General features: G+C 38.2%; 2 protein-coding genes across 2 annotated transcripts; both read right to left on the minus strand.

Annotated features, from left to right (window-relative positions):
* Positions 1-205: 205 nt before the first annotated feature.
* LOC141657558 (protein trichome birefringence-like 14) lies at positions 206-5,395 on the minus strand. The gene is made up of 5 exons (XM_074464829.1): positions 5,157-5,395; positions 3,365-3,598; positions 2,758-3,066; positions 1,619-1,814; positions 206-1,296 (listed from the first exon to the last, which is right to left on the minus strand). The coding sequence occupies exons 2-5, from the start codon at positions 3,519-3,521 to the stop codon at positions 471-473; spliced, it is 1,488 nt and encodes a 495-aa protein (XP_074320930.1). The 5' UTR covers positions 3,522-3,598; positions 5,157-5,395; the 3' UTR covers positions 206-470.
* Positions 5,396-9,912: 4,517 nt separating this feature from the next.
* Positions 9,913-10,800, minus strand: LOC141655531 (protein FAR1-RELATED SEQUENCE 5-like). The gene has a single exon (XM_074462607.1). It carries the CDS (start codon positions 10,798-10,800, stop codon positions 9,913-9,915), a length of 888 nt encoding a protein of 295 aa, XP_074318708.1.
* Positions 10,801-20,943: the final 10,143 nt, after the last annotated feature.

A 20,943-nucleotide genomic window follows, 5' to 3' on the forward strand; every position in this document is an offset into this window, starting at 1 on the left:
TGGCTTTCAAAAGACCGCTGCACGTCCACAAATTAGCTTGGCGTACAGGTGGCCCGTGTCTACAGACTCGTAGGTGGCCCATGTCCACAGACCGGTAGGTGGCCTATGTCCACACCACCATACATTTGAATTTTGGAATGGCAGTAGTACATATTTTCTGGTGCAATACTCGCTAATCGGGGCAGTTTATGATAAGGACGATATATGAATGCAAGTTATGAGTACCACATGATATATGCTCATAGTCAAGGTATATCTGGATACACTAGCAAGTTGTTTACAAGCAGGTCAGAAAAAAATTGCTGGATCTTCTGCAGGGGGATTCTGACAGCAACACTTTACTTTAACCCTAATTTCTCCCTATCTGATAAACAAGTGCATTTGACAATAAACAAATGCATTTCACCGGGGGATTTCATACAAGACAACCCCCCACACATGTCGAAATTTAAAACTATTACAGAAGAAAATTAAATCTGGGCAGCAAGTATTTCGTTCCAGGCATCGGGAATCCCAGGCAGGCACCAATGCAGGCAATCTTGTATCCCTGAAGATGCCTTGATACTATATCGTGATATATGTCCCTCGTCTCTTAGCTGAGAAAGAGCAGTTATATCCAACAAACTTACCCGAGTACCCCTGACAGCACCCGCAATCACCTGATCACTAGATTCGTTTTGGTTCACTTCACTTCCTCGAGCCATAGGAGTTGTGTTCTCACAGCTCCCACCTGTATTCCATTCCCCATTAAAGAAATGTCTTGGTGAGATTGTCCTAAAGAACGCTTTTAGTCGAGGGTGAGACGGGAGCTGTGAATCAACCCATCTGGTGATACTGTGTATTGTGAAATTCTTAGCATTTCCAATCATAGCTAGCCTTCGATCTTGGTTAGGTTTCCCGTCAATATACATCACCCACCGGTTAGCATTGACCTTTCCTCTATTCCAATGGTGACCAGTATTCAGAATCAATACATCAAACTGGTGGAGGAAACGCTTTAGGAAAGAAGCGGGACGATCCAAATGCATCGCTACTTGGCTTTGAGGGTCTTCCGGATTGAGAGGCACCAGGTCACACAGGCATGAAGACCAGTAGTAAAGGATTGTGGTGTTTGTTTCTGAAAATCGAAAGGCCCAACCATCAGGTCGGGCAGCACCACTTGGGGCGGTTAACCCGTATTCCAATCCCACGTCTTGAATATCTGATTCTTCTCCTCCAGTAGCCATACACATGAGAGACTGAAATTGCTGCCGACCCAAAGAATCCCCAACGAAAGCAATGGTTTTATCTTGCATTCTGGCAAAACAAGTGTTGGCATTCAAAACAGTGATCAGAGCGGGTAGAATAGATGTTCTTCATTGCACTATATTAACTTTTTGTCAAAGCCTCGAAGGGAGGCCAAAAAGCAAGTTTTTGCTCCTTGTGGATTTCAAACCTAAATACCTAAATTTATGAGTACTAGTGCTCAATAACTTTACAAGCCGTAATGACATTCGCTTTCATTAGTGTGAAGTTCAAACACAGTTGAAAAATAAGTTTTTTTTTCCCGACAGCCGATGACAAATAAGTTTCGTATAATAAAAAGCTTAAATTTATGATCGTCCAACAAATTCCTCACCTTTCTAGAAATGCAGATCTTTCAAACTCTGGCATGTCACAGTCTTTAGGTTGCCACCTATAAGCTTCATAGCCAAAATCCGGGCGTTGCATTAGTCTACACGCCCACATCTCGGACAGCCACTGCTTACATTTGAAACCAGAATATAGCGGCCGCCTATTATCTACAACCCATCTACCCTTTGCATAATCACAAACTGTCACCATAGAAACAAGACAACTTTAACACCAGATTAAGATTGCTTTATAATGAAAGCAATTTCAGGTCTCAACACTCGTGTATACACCGAAGCATTTACAAGTTGCATAATGATAGGTAAAGCTGACCCAAGTTATAAATAAACTGAGGAAAGAAACAATAATACTAAACATGTCGTGAATAAGAACCTTGTTGAAAGCAAAACCAACAAAGTCATAGAATAGCACCACTGAAGGAGTTCGGGCACATGATTTGGGCACATTAAAATGGCCAGAAGAGAGATAATCTCAGAGTAAATTCCTAAAACATGAAGGAACTGCAGTGCAGCAAGTCCTGCTTCCAGGACTAATATAACATTATTCCAAGAGCTATATGCTTAGATTCATAAGAACTGAATGCAAGAGACATAATTTAGAAACGAGGAAGAAGAAAAAAAGTAAACAATGGTAAACCATGAAGACACAGTTGACACATTCCGTCATCTTAAACTCGAGAACCACCGAAATCCGTTCATGACCCTACTCTTAAAGTATGATCACTGGAATTTCACCACTCATTTTATCAAACTTAGTTTGAGACTTCATATGGAGTCACTTGTCGCGGTCTAATATCAGTTGTTGCGTGATAGATGCAGCTGATGCCACCTCAAAAAGCAATCACTTTAAAATTTTGATAACTTGGTCATGTCATGGTATAGCGGTCAACACAATTCCACGACTCGGTTAGAAGGACTCGACACAGTGAGTGTCCAAGTTTAAAACACCACTGTTTTATGGAAAATCCTCGTGTTTAGTTCTAAACGAGTTCGGAATTCCAAAGCCGACCACAATTGCAACTTGAAACACAACCAACAAAGTTTCTTAAAGGGGACATAATATCAATTATAATCTATTAAGACTTCTACAAGTGAAAGCCGTCTTGTATGTGATAAGAGTAACTACCTTTCTTCTCAGAGGACACAATATTTGTGTCATCTTCTATCGTCTCAGAAGATTCTTCAGCTACAGGTTGGTCAGGTTCTGTATTCACAACACTAGGGTGTTCTTGTGACCTGTCTTGCATGTCTGCATTCTCACCATCAGTCATATAATTTTCTCGTTTACCTTCTGTTTCATCTAAGCTCTCAACATTGTTTTCACTTGGGTCTGTTTTATCATCTGTTTCTTCAGGTAAATTTGTAGATTCTTTAAAGAGTTGGCCTTCTGGTTTGATAGCTTCTTCAGAATTGTGATAACCTACTTGAAGAACATCTGAGCAAAACACAGTTTGTACAAATTTTAAGAAACAATGGACCGGGAAGTCTAAAACAGCATGATCTAGGTAAACCAAGGCAAAGGATCGGAAAATAGCATATTTGTATAACCAGTTTGGTCAATCACTTTGTAAGAATACCCAGTCTACTTTACCAAGGCCTTGCCTATTGAAAAACAAGCCATTGAGTTACATTACTATCGATGACGTGTGAGCAGAAACCATTGAGTTTAGCCAGATACTCAAATCAGAAAAATGTATCTTCACCAAGATTGAGATATGAAGTGGAGCAGAAACCTGAAGTGGGTAGAATAAACTGATCTTGAGATGAAAATATTGTCGTAGCAATGGGTTTCTTCTCATAAGACCAAAGAAATATGGTCATACATATTACTGCCAGTATAGTAAATGTGAAATGTTTTCCCCTAGCTCTGTACACACTCCCGCCCTTCATTTATGCAGTGCAGCGAGGCGACTAGCTTTTCTCACCACATTTCCTGCAGAACGTTCCCGATTTTGCTCCGCCCAATACTGTACCAAGAGCATAATAGCAGACAATATGAGAACAATGCTCATACTAATAAATCAAAAGTCAGTCAACTGGAACGAAGAATGGATGATATGAGCGTTATGTATCCAACAGATATTAGCTACACGATATACCCTAGGTAACTCGACTAAGTGACTAAGGAACAATACTGAAGGAGACCATGAAAAGGTTTGAAGAATTTCTCAAAAGAGAGAAACTTTAATAGTTTAATGTAGGTCAAATTGTTAGGAAGTGATCATCTACGAGCTGAAAACTGACTAGTTTTCTTTAGTCACTTCCGTATACCAAGAGCTCCTCAATGACCCTACCAGCAAAGTATCGCAAGATACTGAAATCCTTCACCTCATACCAAACATCTATGTAATATACAAAAATTCAGCCAGAGATCAAATACCTGAATACTTCATTTAGGCCAAAACTAACGAAAACCCTATTCAACATTAAACCCAAAAACTTCTAACATACAGTAACAAATAACTCATCTAAGCATAACATATTCCTGTTTAGTTTTAATGCCTTTATTGAAATACTACAAACATATGTTACTATGAATCCGCTTGGTTGTATGTTGCGTGCCTGACACTTTGATACTACATTTTAAGCCATAAACATGAATGTTTTCACAAAAAAGGCCGAGTCCAACACTCAGTTTTGTGTGGTGCTTGCAGCTAAGTCGGAGTAACATAACTTTAAAAGAGGGATGACACTATAAACCCGTCTATAATCGGGTTCTTAAAGACAAGCAGTTACCCATTTAGACAGAGAACCAACAATTTGGTCATATAACAACTTTAGGCTAATATTATTGGAAAACTTGGTCATAATTTAGAAATGGACATATCAGGATCAAACAAAGTCACCATCATACAGGTAATCCCATAACAAAACATTACATGTTTCGGGTTTCACAATCATTGTCTACTTCTAAAACTGCAAATTCCATACGCTAATTACTAAATTAAGGTGGGATGGCTTAATCAACAAGTCCACATGACCATCACCTAAATAATATTCATAAACATCAACACAAAAACCCATCTCTGTCTTGTTTTTTCATAAATCATTTCACTGTTTCATGGCTGACCAATTCAACTACAGAATTGACAGGAGTCAAAACAAACATCCAACTTAATTTTCAATTAAACCAACCCTACACACAGTTATAATATGATAAACTGCAAAGTAAATCTCACACATTTACACCTAGAAATAAACAATATGACTCTAAATTATATTATTATTGCAAATAAATACATCATATGATTATATAATCCCTCCGTCTCAATCATTTGTTTATCGAATTTAAAAAAAGATAAACAAATGATCGGGACGGAGGGAGTATATGCCTGGATTAGGATTTTAGGATCCAACCAACATAATATTAGGAACAAGAAATGATCTTTCAATTTCATAGATCATTACTGAATAAAAGACTCAAAACCCAGATAAAAATTAACAAAATGCAATGTCATAAACAGGAAATAGTGACATAAAATGCATGAAATTCATGATTTACTACTGAAATAATAGAAATTTAACCTGAAAAAGTAGTCTGGTCTTCCCTTTTTCTGGGTGGAAAAGTTAAATTAACAAAAAGTATAATAAAAATCAAAAATATCCTTGATTTGGGTAGAATGTTAGATGGAAAATAGGGAGTTTAGAGAGAGAAATGGAGAGATTTGAGGAACACAAAGATGGCGTTTTGAAGCAGAGGCCTTGCTTTATTTATATTTTACACAAGATTATTTAGTAATTTTGATGAAATATATTTATGTGATATAAATATGGTGATGTAATGGAAAATATATAAAGTACTCCGTATAAAGAGTGATTAATAGAGTTTCTGATGTGATAGTTTTATGATGGTACTGTACAAAGTGCTAATTACGTTGGCTACTTACTACACCTGCCAAATGCAACTCTACCGTATTTTCAATTCTTTTTTTTTGAGGTGGAAAATCATTTCATTCATAATAATAAGTCATACAACATATGTCAAGATTAACCGGAAGCAAATCAATTAAAACCAAATAAACTACAATCTCGATCAAAACAAGATCTCTAAATTTGATGGGCACATGAGACGCTTCTGCACATCCTCTGAAAAATCGCCTCATACGGGCTTGCACAAGAGGTTCTTCGAATCTTCTAACGTTTTGACGAGACAGGAGTTCATCTGACCCAAAGGATTGTAACCAACAATCTGACAGTCCTTGTAAAACCATATAACGCGTCAGTATAGCAATGATCTTCCGCATCGCTTGAGCAAATAGGGATCTGCAAACTCTCCAAAAGAGTGACAAAACCCACCAAAAGATGGGGACAAGACTCTCACATCCAGAGAGGACAGCGAATCGGAAAGAAAAACTAACAAACAACAACATAAAAAGACTAAACGAAATAAAACAAAAGGAAAATAACAAAATATAAAGATCGAAAAACCACCGCCTTCAAACAACCGACCACCATCACCACGTCCACCACAAACCTGCAAAACACACTCCGGCGAAAAGCAAAACACGGTCAGAGGACCACGATCTACCCACGCTACCCAAAGAGGACAAACCCCAGAGACAAACCAGGCCAAGCACAAACCACCAAGGACCCAAAAGCAATCGGGGAGATGATGGCAGAGCGGGATGACCGGTCAGACAGGGAAGAAACCATCAACAGCAGGGAACGGAGGATGAACAGATCGCCGGAGATAGACCAAGGAGAGGCCACATCTCCGGCGAAAAGGCAGGCAGGACGGAGAGGCGTGGGGAGGAAGGGGAAGGCGGCAGTAACAAAAGCAAGGAAGTTAGGGTTTTTTTTTTTTAGAGAGAGGTTGGAGGTTTTTTAGAGAGAGTTTAACAGGGATATATTTATTTCATAAGTTTAATACGGAGTATATGCAAATATATAGTGTGAGATGATATTTAACCCATCCTCCTTATATTAAAAAGAATAAGGATTGTGAAATATTTTCCCTTTAAAAGCATTTCTTAATTAAAGAAACAAATAAGATTAATTTTCTTCCATTAAACCATCATCCTTTTATCATATTTTCTTTTCATCAAAGTATAATTTTGTTATTAAACTTTAAAATATAACTATTGATTAAAATAAAATAAATTTGATATACCCATAAATTATATATTGCTAAATTTTTCATTTGGAACTATTATTAATGATCGAGCGCATAATTACCTGTAAAAAATAAAACTATAAGCTTATATTATTAGCTTATATGATGAATTTTTTTTTTTTTAGAAAACTTATAAATAATCATTAATAGACACATTTAGGTTTTTTTTCCCTCCAATCAAAATACTTAGGCGTGAAATATGAAAATTAATAACGTGTCGATTTAACCTATAACTAATACACGCTAAAAATAACAACCCTATATATACCGCGCATGCGTTGCGCGGAATCTAAACTAGTTTTATTATTAATAGATCTTAAAAAAGAGTAGCTTGTTTTTTTTTCTTAAATAATCTTTAGTTATTTAGGCAAATACACTATATTTTTTTTGGTCTAAACCATCCGGTAATCCGAACCACATTGGGCCGACTAATCCGGATTTTGGGGCGTGTCCAAGGATTACGGTATTTAAACCCCTCCCAATCGCAGTTGTGGGGGATCGATCCGCAGACCTCCCTACCAAGCGCAGCCCCATGCTACCACTGCGCCCCAAAATCCGTAATACTAAGAGAATAAAAATTCTCTTAGTTTTCCCTCCAAAAAGCATCTAGCTAAATAAGGTAATAAGTAATTTTTTTTTCATTACATTATTCTCTTTTCAATTAATATATTCTTATAATTAAACTCTAATCTTTTCATTAAAATTCATATTTATGACTTTTTTATTAAAATCCATAATTTATTATGCAATCATTTTCATTTCCACAAATATTATTCTTTATCAGTTACACTCTAAAATTACGCAAACCTACTTCTTATGAAATATTTAACATAATTATTGTCATCACTTACACCTTAAAATTACGTAAATATGTTTCTTATATTATCCTTTATCAGTTACACTCTAAATATGGTGTATATTTTAAAGGACGTAACAATTTTAATGTATTTTTTTAATTAAAAAAAAATATTAGTCTATTTATTCGTAAATCATCTTTTTAAGTGCGCGGTATACTGTTTTTACCTGATTTTTTATAAGGTTTATATGTGTTTTAATTATATTACATTTTACATCACTTAATTGTAATTTAATGTCATAAATTAGTTTCATGCAATGATATAGCATTATAGAGTTAATTTTTATAGTAAAGTAATATAAAAATGGTTTAAGACAAAAATAAATAATCTTTCATTTTCTACCTCTTACTAAGATTATATTAGTACATTATAACATTAAAGTTACAGTTAATTTATGCAATTAATTTAATAAGAATGTCTCTTTACAAAACAAAACTAAAAAATACCGTGCTGTAGCACGGGGATCTACACTAGTTTTATTATTAACGGATCTTAAGAAAGGGTAGCTGTTTTTTTTCTTAAATAATCTTTAATTATTTATGGAGAATGTTGTTAATTCCAAAAGTTTGTTGCCTTAAATACCTGGATGTAACTAGACCTGGTAATCGAGTTAATGGGTTGGATTTGGATCGAGTCAATTCGAATTCAGGTTGTTCAGGTTTGCAAAAATTCAAACCAGATCAAGTTGGGTAGGGTCATTTCGGATTCGAGTTATTTTCAAGTTACTCTAGATAACAGTATCAGTTTCCGAGAATAAACATTCGAGTCAGATTGAATAAATTCTAGTCAATTCGAGTTTCAAGTCTGATTATGGTCCTCAATTCGAGTTCAGGTCAGGTTATTGGGTCGGACCATTCGAATGGTTAGTTTCACCAAATCTAGATGTAACACGACATAAGAATTTCTCGATCGGAAAATGATAACATAATCCTCTTGTGGGTTTTTCTTTTTGTTTTTGGCATAATTTTGCACAAGTTAACCGAATGCTATTCTAATACTTGAAGACATAAACTCAATACTGTGAAAATGAATTAAGAAAAATAGTCATTGATTTTGATTTATCATACATTATTTGTTTAAAGAAGTCAAATGATATACAAAAAAAAAATTCATACTTCCTATTTACAACCTATGACTATAATTAGTATATTGAGAATATTGAGAATTTGAATATTGTGACCTAAATTGCGGAGTCTGTTGTGATTAGGAGAACGTCGGAGTATTTTGTGACGCTGTAAAACGTGGAGTATTTTGTGTACCACTAAAGCCACTCATAAAGGATGAAGCATCATCGTTTGCAACATGTCGGGGTTGGGTTCATATTTGGGGGGAGCGTAGTGGTTGTCGGATCCTCATCATTTGTCTTTCTCCTTCTCTTTGTTTGTCTTACAATACGTCTTCTGCCATTCCCTCGCTTGTCGGGGGGGTCTCTAATGTCATCTTCTTGTTGAGGTGTGTTTATGATAGTCTCCTTAGGTCGTAGTCTCCTACTACCCCACATTTTTTAGGAAACTCCACCTGCCGCAAATGAATCTATAGACTGTATCCCAACATGAGCCTCCAACTCTTTGATTAGCTCATCGGTTCTGCTATTATAAATGGCAGAAGACCCTTCACTTTTCATAGTCAACCTCTTAATGTAATCATTTTTTACCGTTATCTCAAGAGACCTTTTAACACGTTCTGACTCATCCGGGTTGTAGTACCCAACCCGAATATTTTTGTATCCTGTAACCAAAACCTTGCGCCAACGATCCAATATGTATTTGTCTGGGATAGCTTTTACGTCCAACACATCAAGACACTTCATGATATGGCGACATAAGATCCCTCTAAATTCAAACATCTTACAACCACATTTATACTCACCAGTGATTGTGTCAATACTCACTTCAAAACTTCTTCGATCTTTCTTCCAAAATGCTTCTGTCACTTTTGGTGTGGCCCTAAACCTCTTGATGAAACCCAAACTATTTGGAAGAGTTTCGACGTTGGTGCTTATACAACCATATACCTCAGTTTTCACCTCTCCGAATTTACTATTTGTGTAGACCTTACTAAAGATATCCTCGAATAATATCATGGGATCCCATTTAAGTGGGCTCTTAATGTCTTTGGCGTTATTGACTTTCTCGTCCTCCACCTTTTTCTCTATGGCATCCTCATACTGCTTCATGAATTGCATCAGGCCGGTTTCTATACTCATGTACTTTTTAATAAATCTGTTTGTTTGTTCACTCCTCTGAGTAGAAGACATACCCACACAGAAAGTGTCTTTCCAAAAAACAGGCATCCACCGCTGTCTCATATCTCATGCACCCCTCAACCATTTGTTGTGTCGCAAGTTGTATTTTTCCATGAAATCGTCCCACATATCTTGCAGTTCCTCCTCCGTGATACTCTCGTTCACAAGCGTACGCAAATCTCTGTCAATCTGAGGAAATTGTGGGTGGTCTTTTAAATTCTTATCCGCGTTTTGAAGAATATGCCAAAGGCATAATCTATGTTTAGTCTCCGGGAACACTTTCTTGATTGCCCCCTCCATTGCTTTACATTGATCAGTTATTAAGATGGTCGGAGCTCTCCCCATACATTCAATCCACTTCTCAAACACCCACTCAAATGACTCGGTGTCTTCGTATGAAATTAAAGCCGCTGCATATAATATTGTAATTCCATGATGATTAACTCCAACGAATGGACAGAAAGGCATCTGGTACATGTTGCTTAGGAATGTACTATCGAAAGACGATGGGTCACCAAAAGCCTTGTACATGGCACGACATCGTGCATCAGACCAAAAAATGTTCAACGGCTTATTATCCGCGTCCCTTTCAACAGCGTAGTAAAAATCTGGATTCTGCGCTTTTAAGCCCTCGAAATAATTTAAGACCTCTTTAGCGTCACCACGAAACCTACTTTTGCGACGTTCGTTGTTGATGAAGTTTCTCGCGTCCTGCCCATTGAAATGTAGATTATCAATCCCTCCAACCTCCCTAACTAATGTGTTGAAGTTCCGGGTAATTGATATGCCAGCTCTGTCGTTCAACATCAACCTGGTCTTGAAATATTCGCTTATGTGCCTATAATTGACTACATGCCGGCTAACTTGAGGATTCAAATCGTGATTATGTACCAAATTACAAGTACATGTTACAAATTTCCCAGTGTCGTGATTTAACTTTCCAAATACATACATTTTACATGGTGTTATACACGAGCTTTTCTTCGTCTTATTGCCCTTTGAACAAATAAGTCTAATCTTGTTCATCATGTGGATGTGGGGTAATATCCGTATAAGACCCTTTAAATTTAGGACTATAACGTAAATTTAACATGTGAAATATGGTCATAAACGAAATACAACAATGAAACGATAAAGATAAAGAATCAACCTCGGGTCCTTTGATGCACGGCGTAAAGAACAGAAATCAACAGAGATTCCCTCCTAATTGTTGCACCCAAGACCGTCCGAGAAATGCCCTTGTGCTAGAACGTGTTCTCCGATTGCCTTGCAATATTGGGAGAACTTGATGTGAGTTTTTCTCGAGATGTGAGATCTCGGTTTCAGAGAAAGCTTAATCTCCAAAACCCTAATTTCTGTGTAAATGAAATTGTCTAGGTCAAAAGGAGAGGGAGTCTCTCCTTTTGTTTGTTCGCCGCCGTGGGTTTGCATGGGGAAGTGGGCTTCCACTTCCTCTTAATTTTAACTCATGGTACGACCTGAAATGCGCTAAATGTATATGACACGGTTTCATCATAAATTGTCATCGGTTATCGGATATTAAAGCATCAACTAATTATAACACGGATCAGTTGAATCATTAATACGTGTCCGACAAAGACAATATTGTATAATTATATTCAATATACATTAATCAAATATAAATCGTTTATATTTAATTTTACGAATTAATCGCTTAATTCGCCTTAGCCATTATTATTTAATCCGTATTAAATAACATATCTCAACATCACATTTTGACTAAATATTAGTCAAATAACTCGAACTAATGGTTAGTCAAAATTGGCATCTACATGATTTGTATTTTCATCGTCACGTCTCTCAAACGTATCCTATAGGTGTGACTTTTAGGGACCAGTTGATCACCGCCATCCGTATGACAATAACGTCAAACTTATCTAGCAAGCCAACCGTTATTGATAAACGTGGATCAGCTGATAATAATACCAAAAGTATGCCCTTTGATCCTTTTAGAGGTTTATAAGTCCTTGCACTAATTGTTAAGGACACCAACCCCAACAAGCTCCCACTTGTCCGTACAAGTGTATGTGCAATGACGTTATCCGCACTAAGTGGAGGACACAAGCTCCAACAAACTCCCACTTGTCCGTACAAGTGTATGTGCGATAACCGATTCTCATATTCATTTAAAATTTCTCCCACTCAATGTAAAACAATTTGCAGATCCGGATCCGCAAAGGTCGTATTTTACAATCGATCTGTATCTAGAGTGGTTTCCCCGACTAGAGAGTAACTTAACCGATAAAACGAATCCGTATCCGAGCATGGCCATGCATTTCGATTCTGACTCCTCGAGTGGCCCTGAGAAATATCGAGTACTTGATAAAGGCTGAATATTTCCTTCAACTCGACTCCTTCCGATCTAAGCACAGCATGAAATGACCCAGAAAAAATCTACTTGGCCCCCTGTTACGGATGACCGTGAGAAAGAAACCAAAGTCACCCAAAATCTGCCTTAGTCTCAAGAGACAGTCGATAGTCAAAAGAATCGACTCTTAGGATCACCATGGAAGTCCTATCCACGACCGGGCACCGAATGTTATAAAACATTTAGGACTCCACGTCGATGTCACAATTGTGTCCTACGAAATATCCGTATAAATCGCCTCGTGATTGGTCGGTCAATGGTTGACTTATGGCTCGTTGAACCCACCATCAACCAACGTCACAAAATAATTGCCAGAGTTATCAGCTCATGTGGGCAATTAAGGACTGAAAAATATAATGTTCGTTCAGTTCACTTTGTGGTGTTCAAAAATTGTCGTACAATTCCACATGAAAAAAAAAACAAAATATGTATAAAATATCAAAACGATGATGTCGTATAGAGTACAAAAGGGAATGAATCTAATCCATAAAAGAGTACTACAACTTAGGAACACGTTTAATTCCCATGGAATTAACATGCCCTTCATGCTTATCTTGTCGTAATGCTTTAGTGAGAGGATCTGCTATGTTATCATCGGTAGCAATCTTGTCTATCACTACTTCCTTTTGCTCCACGTAATCTCGGATTAGATGAGCTTTCCGTTGTACATGTCTAGACTTGTTGCTAGACTTTGGCTCCTTAGCTTGGAAGATGGCACCACTATTGTCGCAATAGATGGTGATCGGGTCATTCGAACTAGGCACTACAGATAGTCCATGTAAGAATTGACGCATCCATATCGCTTCCTTTGTAGCTTCAGACGCGGCATAGTACTCGGACTCGGTCGTAGAATCTCTTTATAACAGTTTGTTTCGAACTCTTCCGGTGATGCAGCGCCATTAAGAGTAAAAACGAATCCGATCGAGATTTCGAGTCATCACGATCCGTTTGGAAGCTAGCATCTGCGTAACCGGTTGCGCATAGCTTTTGTTCGCCTCCATAAGTCAATGCCCAATCTTTAGTCCTCCGGAGGTACTTAAGAATGTTCTTGATGACTAACCAATGTGATTCACCTGGATCTTTGTTGGAATCGACTTGTCATACTCAATGCATATGCCACGCCCGGACGTGTGCATATCATGGCATACATGATTGATCCTATAGCCGAAGCATAAGGAATCCGTGTCATGCGCTCTTTCTCTTCCGGTGTCTCGGTGCACGAGATTTGCTCAAATGCACCCCGGAGCCATAGGAAGAAACCCTTCTTGGAGTTAGTCATCTTTGAATCTCTCTAGGACTTTGTCTATGTAAGACTCTGATCGAGAGATAACATCCGTCGTGATCTATCTCGATAGATACGGATGCCTAGAATTCTTTGCGCCTCTCCCGGATCTTTCATCTGGAAATGGTTTTTCAACCATACTTTCACCGAAGTTAAGAGAGGTATGTCATTCCCAATCGGGAGTATGTCGTCAACATACAATATTAGGAAAACAATCTTGCTCCCACTCGACTTGATATATAAACATGGTTCCTCGACCGATCGAGTAAATCCATTTTCTTTAATCACTTGGTCGAAGCGATGATTCCAACTCCGAGATGCTTGCTTAAGTCCATAAATGGAACGCTTAAGTTTGCATACTTTCTTAGGATGTTGTGGATCGATGAAACCTTCGGGTTGTACCATGTACAACTCTTCCTCCAAAAAGCCGTTTAAGAAGGCGGTTTTCACATCCATTTGCCAAATTTCATAGTCATGAAAAGCGGCGATCGCTAAGATGATCCGAATGGAACGCAGCATGACTACGGGTGCAAAAATTTCATCGTAGTGCAAACCTGGCACTTGGGTGAAACCTTTAGCAACTAGTCGTGCTTTATAGATATCTTGTTGACCTTTCACAGAATGCTTTATCTTGTAAAGCCATTTGCATTGAAGGGGACGAACCTTAGCAGGTAAGTCAACAAGATCCCATACGTTGTTCTCATACATAGAGTCCATCTCGGATTGCATGGCCTCAAGCCATAGCTTTGAGTCGGAACTAGTCATGGCACCTTTATAGGTTGCGGGTTCACTACTCGTTAAGAGTAGAACGTCATCTATGTCATGTTCCTCGACCATACCAATGTATCTGTCCGGAGGAATAGAGACTCTTCCCGACCTCCTAGGTTCCTCAGGAATATTCACCGCAGCCGGGATTGAAGGAATAGGTTCCTCCAATGGTTGCTCGGTATTTGGTTCTGGAATCTCCGACAGGTCGAAGGTTCTATCACTCTTTGCATTCTCGAGAAATTCCTTCTCTAAGAATGTCGCACTAGCCGCATCAAAAACACGTTGTTCGGTTGGCGAATAGAAGTAATGACCAAGTGTTCCTTTAGGATAACCTATAAAGTATGTCTTGACCGATCGCGGGCCGAGCTTATCTTTAGGTCTCCACTTGACATAAGCCTCGCAGCCCCAAACCCGTATAAAGGACAAGTTAGGGACCGTTCCTTTCCATAGTTCATATGGAGTCTTGTCAATGACTTTAGACGGACTTGGTTAAGTATTAGAGCGGCCGACAAAGAGCATAACCCCACAATGAGTCGGGCAACACGGTGTGACTCATCATGGATCGAACCATATCAAGTAGTGTTCGATTTCTCCGTTCGGACACACCATTCAATTGAGGTGTTCCGGTGGAGTTAAGCGTAGGGCAATCCCACGGTCTTTAAGGTGTTGATCAAACTCGTGAGAAAGATACTCGCCACCACGATCCGAACGCAGTGTTTTAATCTTCCTACCTAATAGGTTCGCACCCTATTTCGGTATTCCTTGAATTTCTCAAAGGATTCACTTTTGTGCTTCATTAAGTAGACATATCCATATCTACTTAAATCATCCGTGAAAGTGATGAAATACCTATAGCCTTCTCGTGCGGTGATTGACATAGGTCCACATACATCCGTGTGTATGAGTCCTAATAGGTCAGCAGCGCGCATTCCAACACCTTTGAAGGAAATTCGAGTCATCTTACCGATGAGACATGATTCACACGTGCCAAATGATTGAAAATCAAAGGCCGAGATAGCTCCATGTTTAATGAGCTGTTTTACGCGTTTCTCATTAATGTGTCCCATACGGCAGTGCCATAGATACGTCTGATCTTTGTCACCAACCTTTAACCTTTTATTCATTACGTGTAATATTTCGGTTGTTTGATCTAAAACATAAATTCCATTCATGGAGACTGCCTTGCCATAAATCATATCGTGTAATGAGAAAATGCAAGTATTATTCTCTATTACAAATGAAAAACCAAGTTTGTCAAGTGCAGAAACAGAAATAATGTTTTTGGAAAGACTGGGTACATAATAGCAATCATATAATGATAACTCAAATCCGCTAGGAAGCTGGATCACATATGTTCCCTTCGAGACGGCAGCCACTCTTGCTCCATTCCCGACACGCAGGTCAACCTCACCCTTTACGAGAGGCTCGAGATTTCGGAGGCCCTGCACATGATTACACAGATGAGAACCACAACCAGTATCAAGTACCCAAGTTCCGTAACTTGCGTGGTTAATCTCAATCATATGAATAAAAGTAGAAGAAGAAGACATACCAACGGGTTTAACGCGACTGCTTTTATGTCCTCATGATAAACAGGACATGTGCGCCTCCAATGCCCGATCTTGTGGCGGTGATGGCATTCCATGTTTTCGGTTTTGCTCTTTGTCGCGCCCGATGAGGTGCTCGACTCACCAGGCCCACTCTTACCCGAACCCGACTTCTTGAACTTCGCCTTACCTCTCGCTAGGTTTGCACGAGCTTTGCCCTTACCCTTTCCCTTGTTTGTCACAACGAGAACATCTTGTTTCATGCTCCCACCGAACTTCATGTCCTTCTCGGTGCACGAGGAGGGAGTGCGTTCATAGGGAGTTTTCTTCAAATCATTCATATAGTAATTCGCTCTAAATTGCGAATAACCATCGTGGAGTGAGTGAAGTATGCGGTCGATCACAATGTTCTCGCTGATCTTACAATCAAAGGTCTCGACTTTTCGACATTCTCAATCATGCTGAGAATGTGTGGGCTAACTGGTTGACCCTTTCGGAGTCTCGCATCAAAGAAGCGAGTGGTATGCTCATAGGTCACGATTCTCGGTGCTTTCGAGAATTCCTTGGTGAGCGTGGTGAAAATCTTGTTCGCACCATGGGCTATGAAGCGTTTATGCAAATTGGGTTCCATTGCAAAAATGAGTACGTTTTTAATCGCACCCGCTTCCATACATAAATCATTAAACTTGGTGATTTCAGCAGCTCTAGCCGTGGGACCTGGGTTTGCCGGGATGGGCTCCAATAGATATTTGAGCTTCCGTCGCCAGCGGCAGCATTCCGTAATGCCGCCTCCCGGTCCGCGAAGTTTGATCCATCATTCTTGATCGAGTAGACCGATTCATCCGATTCATGAAGATCCGAAGCCAGGACTCACGGTCCAATGTGGCACTTGGCATTGGGTTATCGAGTAGAACCACCATTTGATATTAGCGAGTTTAAAAGTTCGTGATCTACTTTGAAAAAGAAAGAAAAACAAAAACGAAATAAGCAACTCATCGAGGTGATTTAAGTCTATTTAAAAATTCGTTTTAACGTGTAGACTCTCGCACTTGCATAATTGATCTCCCTCAAGAATGATACAAGTGATCCCAAGACTCAATTTCGTAAACCGATAAGCCAATTTGTTTAGCTAATTCTTTCGTAAGAACTCTTGGTCGATAGATTTCTGTAAATCCTATCTATAGTCCACCATAATCACAGGATCGTACGAGTGATCATAGTGTTGAGATAAAATAGGTCAATCGGTTCCAACTTACCCGACGTAGAAGGGGTCATATTATGCCTACCGACGAAGAAGGGACTCATTGGAGTTTGACCTATAAAGACCGTTCTCAATTTTTGATTATACGAGGAAGATCCCATCAACTAAATTATAATTCATATTAAGTGAACGAATAACTAGCGTCTGCGTGAATGAATTAATTTAGGTGATGGCTTAGCATGGATCGTGTGACATGAGAATGTCAAAGAAAACTAACTCGTGACCTCTATATGTGTCAGTTTTCATGTAATAATTAGGTGGTTTGGTTTTTAGGCGGAAAATGATGCATACTATCGTTACGATAAAATAAAAATTGAATGCAATACGTAAATAAAAATTCCTAGTGTGGCCTATCCTAGTAAAATAAAACATAAAACAACTTTGGAATCCACCGTTGGACCCGACAAGCTTGTCTTGATGTTCCATCTTGATCCATGTAGCGGGAGTGAGCATCCGATCTTCATCTTTGGTCTTCTCAAAAATTACAATTTAAAATTACAAATATAAACCTATTTACATTCTAATTAAAACAGTAATTACAAGTGAAAAATCCAAAACGGAGATACGAGATCTCAAAATACAACCAAGACCGTGTTCCATCATTACGGTAACACGTTCTACTAAGGCCACACTAAGTTACAAATGTTTGTAAAATAAATAAATAAATACGTAATAAAAAGCATTCAAAAACATTCATAATTAACGATAAATAAAATGCATCAACTAAAAACAAATTCATTCGTGACATAATTCCGTAATTATGTGAAATTTATCCAAACCACCTTTTAATGATTAAAATTCATGTGATAACACCGCTTCTATCAATTTAATTTTAATCTAATACAGTCCGTTACTTTAAATACGCTTTAAAATAACTTAATGGTACGTGTGTGAACCGTTTCACAATCATAGCGAGTGTACAATATCCGTATAAAGTACAAATTAAGGCCAAAAGAAAATTTAAAGCAAAAGGAAAAATTTTCAAAGTCGCTAAAGCGAAATCCCTCGATCCAGGGACATAAGTGCTCGATCGAGGAACAAGAGGGCTCGATCGAATGAGGCTTCCATTCGATCGAGGGGCTTGCCAATCAGGAAGTACTCGATCGACAGTACTGGAGGTCGATCGAGAGCTTTTATCAGCAAATCTGCTCGATCGAGTACGAGGACTTCTCGATCGAGCAGTGGGGTTTTAAAACAGGGTCGATCGAGTACAGCAAGGACTCGATCGAACAAAAACAAGACAGAAAAAGCTCTCGATCGAGTAGAAATCCATTCGATCGAGACCAAACAAGTTCTGAAAACTTAAAACCCTCGTGAAAACAGTTTGTGAACACAAAACCAAATTCAATTTTGATCAAAAACGCATAAAATCAATTTTATAATTTGACAAAACTTGACATATTATTATAATCTCCGTATAAAATAACAATATGTAAAAGAACAAAACGGAAAAAGTGAATCAACCGTGTAAAACATGTCACGGTTTCAACAAAAACGCAACATCCGTGTATACAAGGCACGGATTTCGAGACAAAAACTACCGCTTCAAAATCGTTTTATGAAAAATCACAATGAAAATTTACGTGGCCTCGCTCTGATACCACTTGTGGGGTAATATCCGTATAAGACCCTTTAAATTTAGGACTATAACGTAAATTTAACATGTGAAATATGGTCATAAACGAAATACAACAATGAAACGATAAAGATAAAGAATCAACCTCGGGTCCTTTGATGCACGGCGTAAAGAACAGAAATCAACAGAGATTCCCTCCTAATTGTTGCACCCAAGACCGTCCGAGAAATGCCCTTGTGCTAGAACGTGTTCTCCGATTGCCTTGCAATATTGGGAGAACTTGATGTGAGTTTTTCTCGAGATGTGAGATCTCGGTTTCAGAGAAAGCTTAATCTCCAAAACCCTAATTTCCGTGTAAATGAAATTGTCTAGGTCAAAAGGAGAGGGAGTCTCTCCTTTTGTTTGGTTCGGCCAGCCGTGGGTTTGCATGGGGAAGTGGGCTTCCACTTCCTCTTAATTTTAACTCATGGTACGACCTGAAATGCGCTAAATGTATATGACACGGTTTCATCATAAATTGTCATCGGTTATCGGATATTAAAGCATCAACTAATTATAACACGGATCAGTTGAATCATTAATACGTGTCCGACAAAGACAATATTGTATAATTATATTCAATATACATTAATCAAATATAAATCGTTTATATTTAATTTTACGAATTAACTGCTTAATTCGCCTTAGCCATTATTATTTAATCCGTATTAAATAACATATCTCAACATCACATTTTGACTAAATATTAGTCAAATAACTCAGACTAACTGGTTAGTCAAAATTGGCATCTACATGTTTGTATTTTCATCATCACGTCTCTCAAACGTATCCTATAGGTGTGACTTTTAGGGACCAGTTGATCACCGCCATCTGTATGACAATAACGTCAAACTTATCTAGCAAGCCAACCGTTATTGATAAACGTGGATCAACTGATAATAATACCAAAAGTATGCCCTTTGATCCTTTTAGAGGTTTATAAGTCCTTGCACTAACTGTTAAGGACACCAACCCCAACAGTGGAATCGTGGTTCTTTATCCCCAACTCCATTTCGACGTACCCCCTACTCCTTGAAGGGAGCCAAAAGTTGGTTACTACGAACATGAAGTTCAAACCCCGTCTTATAAGCGTAAGTATAACAGAAAGCGGCAAATTGTTCCCCTGAATCAAATTCCGCACCAATCATAGGCTCAATAGCTGGTTAATTGTCTTCATTACCTTCCAGAATATGTGCTGCATGCCGTAACAATTCAGTGGTTGTGTCATTCTCGTCAATGACTTCGTTTTCTCCCTCCTACTCGATATACAGAGCATTTAAATCAAAACTATTCGACATTTTAAAATGATGAAGGTTGTTTTGAGAAGATGAAGGTGATGGAGTTGATGATAACTTAGAGTTTGCTCTGTTGAACTACTTTGACTATGGAAGTTGAAAGGTTAATCTTAATTTACTTTTAATTATTTTTAAGTTTTACTCATATTTTATTTTTAATTATTTTTAATTTTAAAAATAAAACCTACTATTTACGGTGGAAGTTGGAAGATTAATCTCAATTTACTTTTAATTATTTTTAATTTTTACTCATATTTTATTTTAAATTATTTTTAATTTTAAAAATAAAACCTAATATTTACGGTGAAAGTTGGAAGGTTTTCTCCCTAATTTTCTTTTAATTAATTTGTTGAAAAATTCCCGCCTAATTCTCCCGCCAACCTAATCCTACGATTATCCACACTCCCTATAAAACCCTATGATTTAGTCATATTGTACTTTTTTTTTTCAACTACAAAATCTTTCAAATATTAAGATTATGGGTGTCTTGCCGTCACCATATTGCGACCCCTCATTTGTAACAACCCTAGAAAGCTATGACAAGTTGCTTAGTAGAGATCCGACGATCTTAATTAGGGAGGAGTTCATGGAAAGGGTGATGATCAATCGTCAGAAATTTATTGATCTTGCAGGCGCTAGGTTGGGTTTTTACCTGGTTGTGACACTTACCCAATCATTCCTAGGCCAAGAAGGCCTCTTACAAGGAAAATGACATCTAAATTGTCTACTGGGCGTATCTAACTTACTTCAGAAGCAGCAACTGTCGTACTCGACATTCAAGCTATTCTAGATTATTATGAGATTGATGATCGCGACGTAGAAGGTGAATGGAGGAACTATTGGGAGATGGAGAGGGATTATATCATTAGAACTAGCGTAATTCCAAGTCACCTATGGTGCTTTCTTGTGTAAAATGTTTAATTCGATCAAATAATATTCA

This window comes from Silene latifolia, chromosome 5 (assembly GCF_048544455.1).
Source record: "Silene latifolia isolate original U9 population chromosome 5, ASM4854445v1, whole genome shotgun sequence".
NCBI lineage: Eukaryota > Viridiplantae > Streptophyta > Magnoliopsida > Caryophyllales > Caryophyllaceae > Silene > Silene latifolia.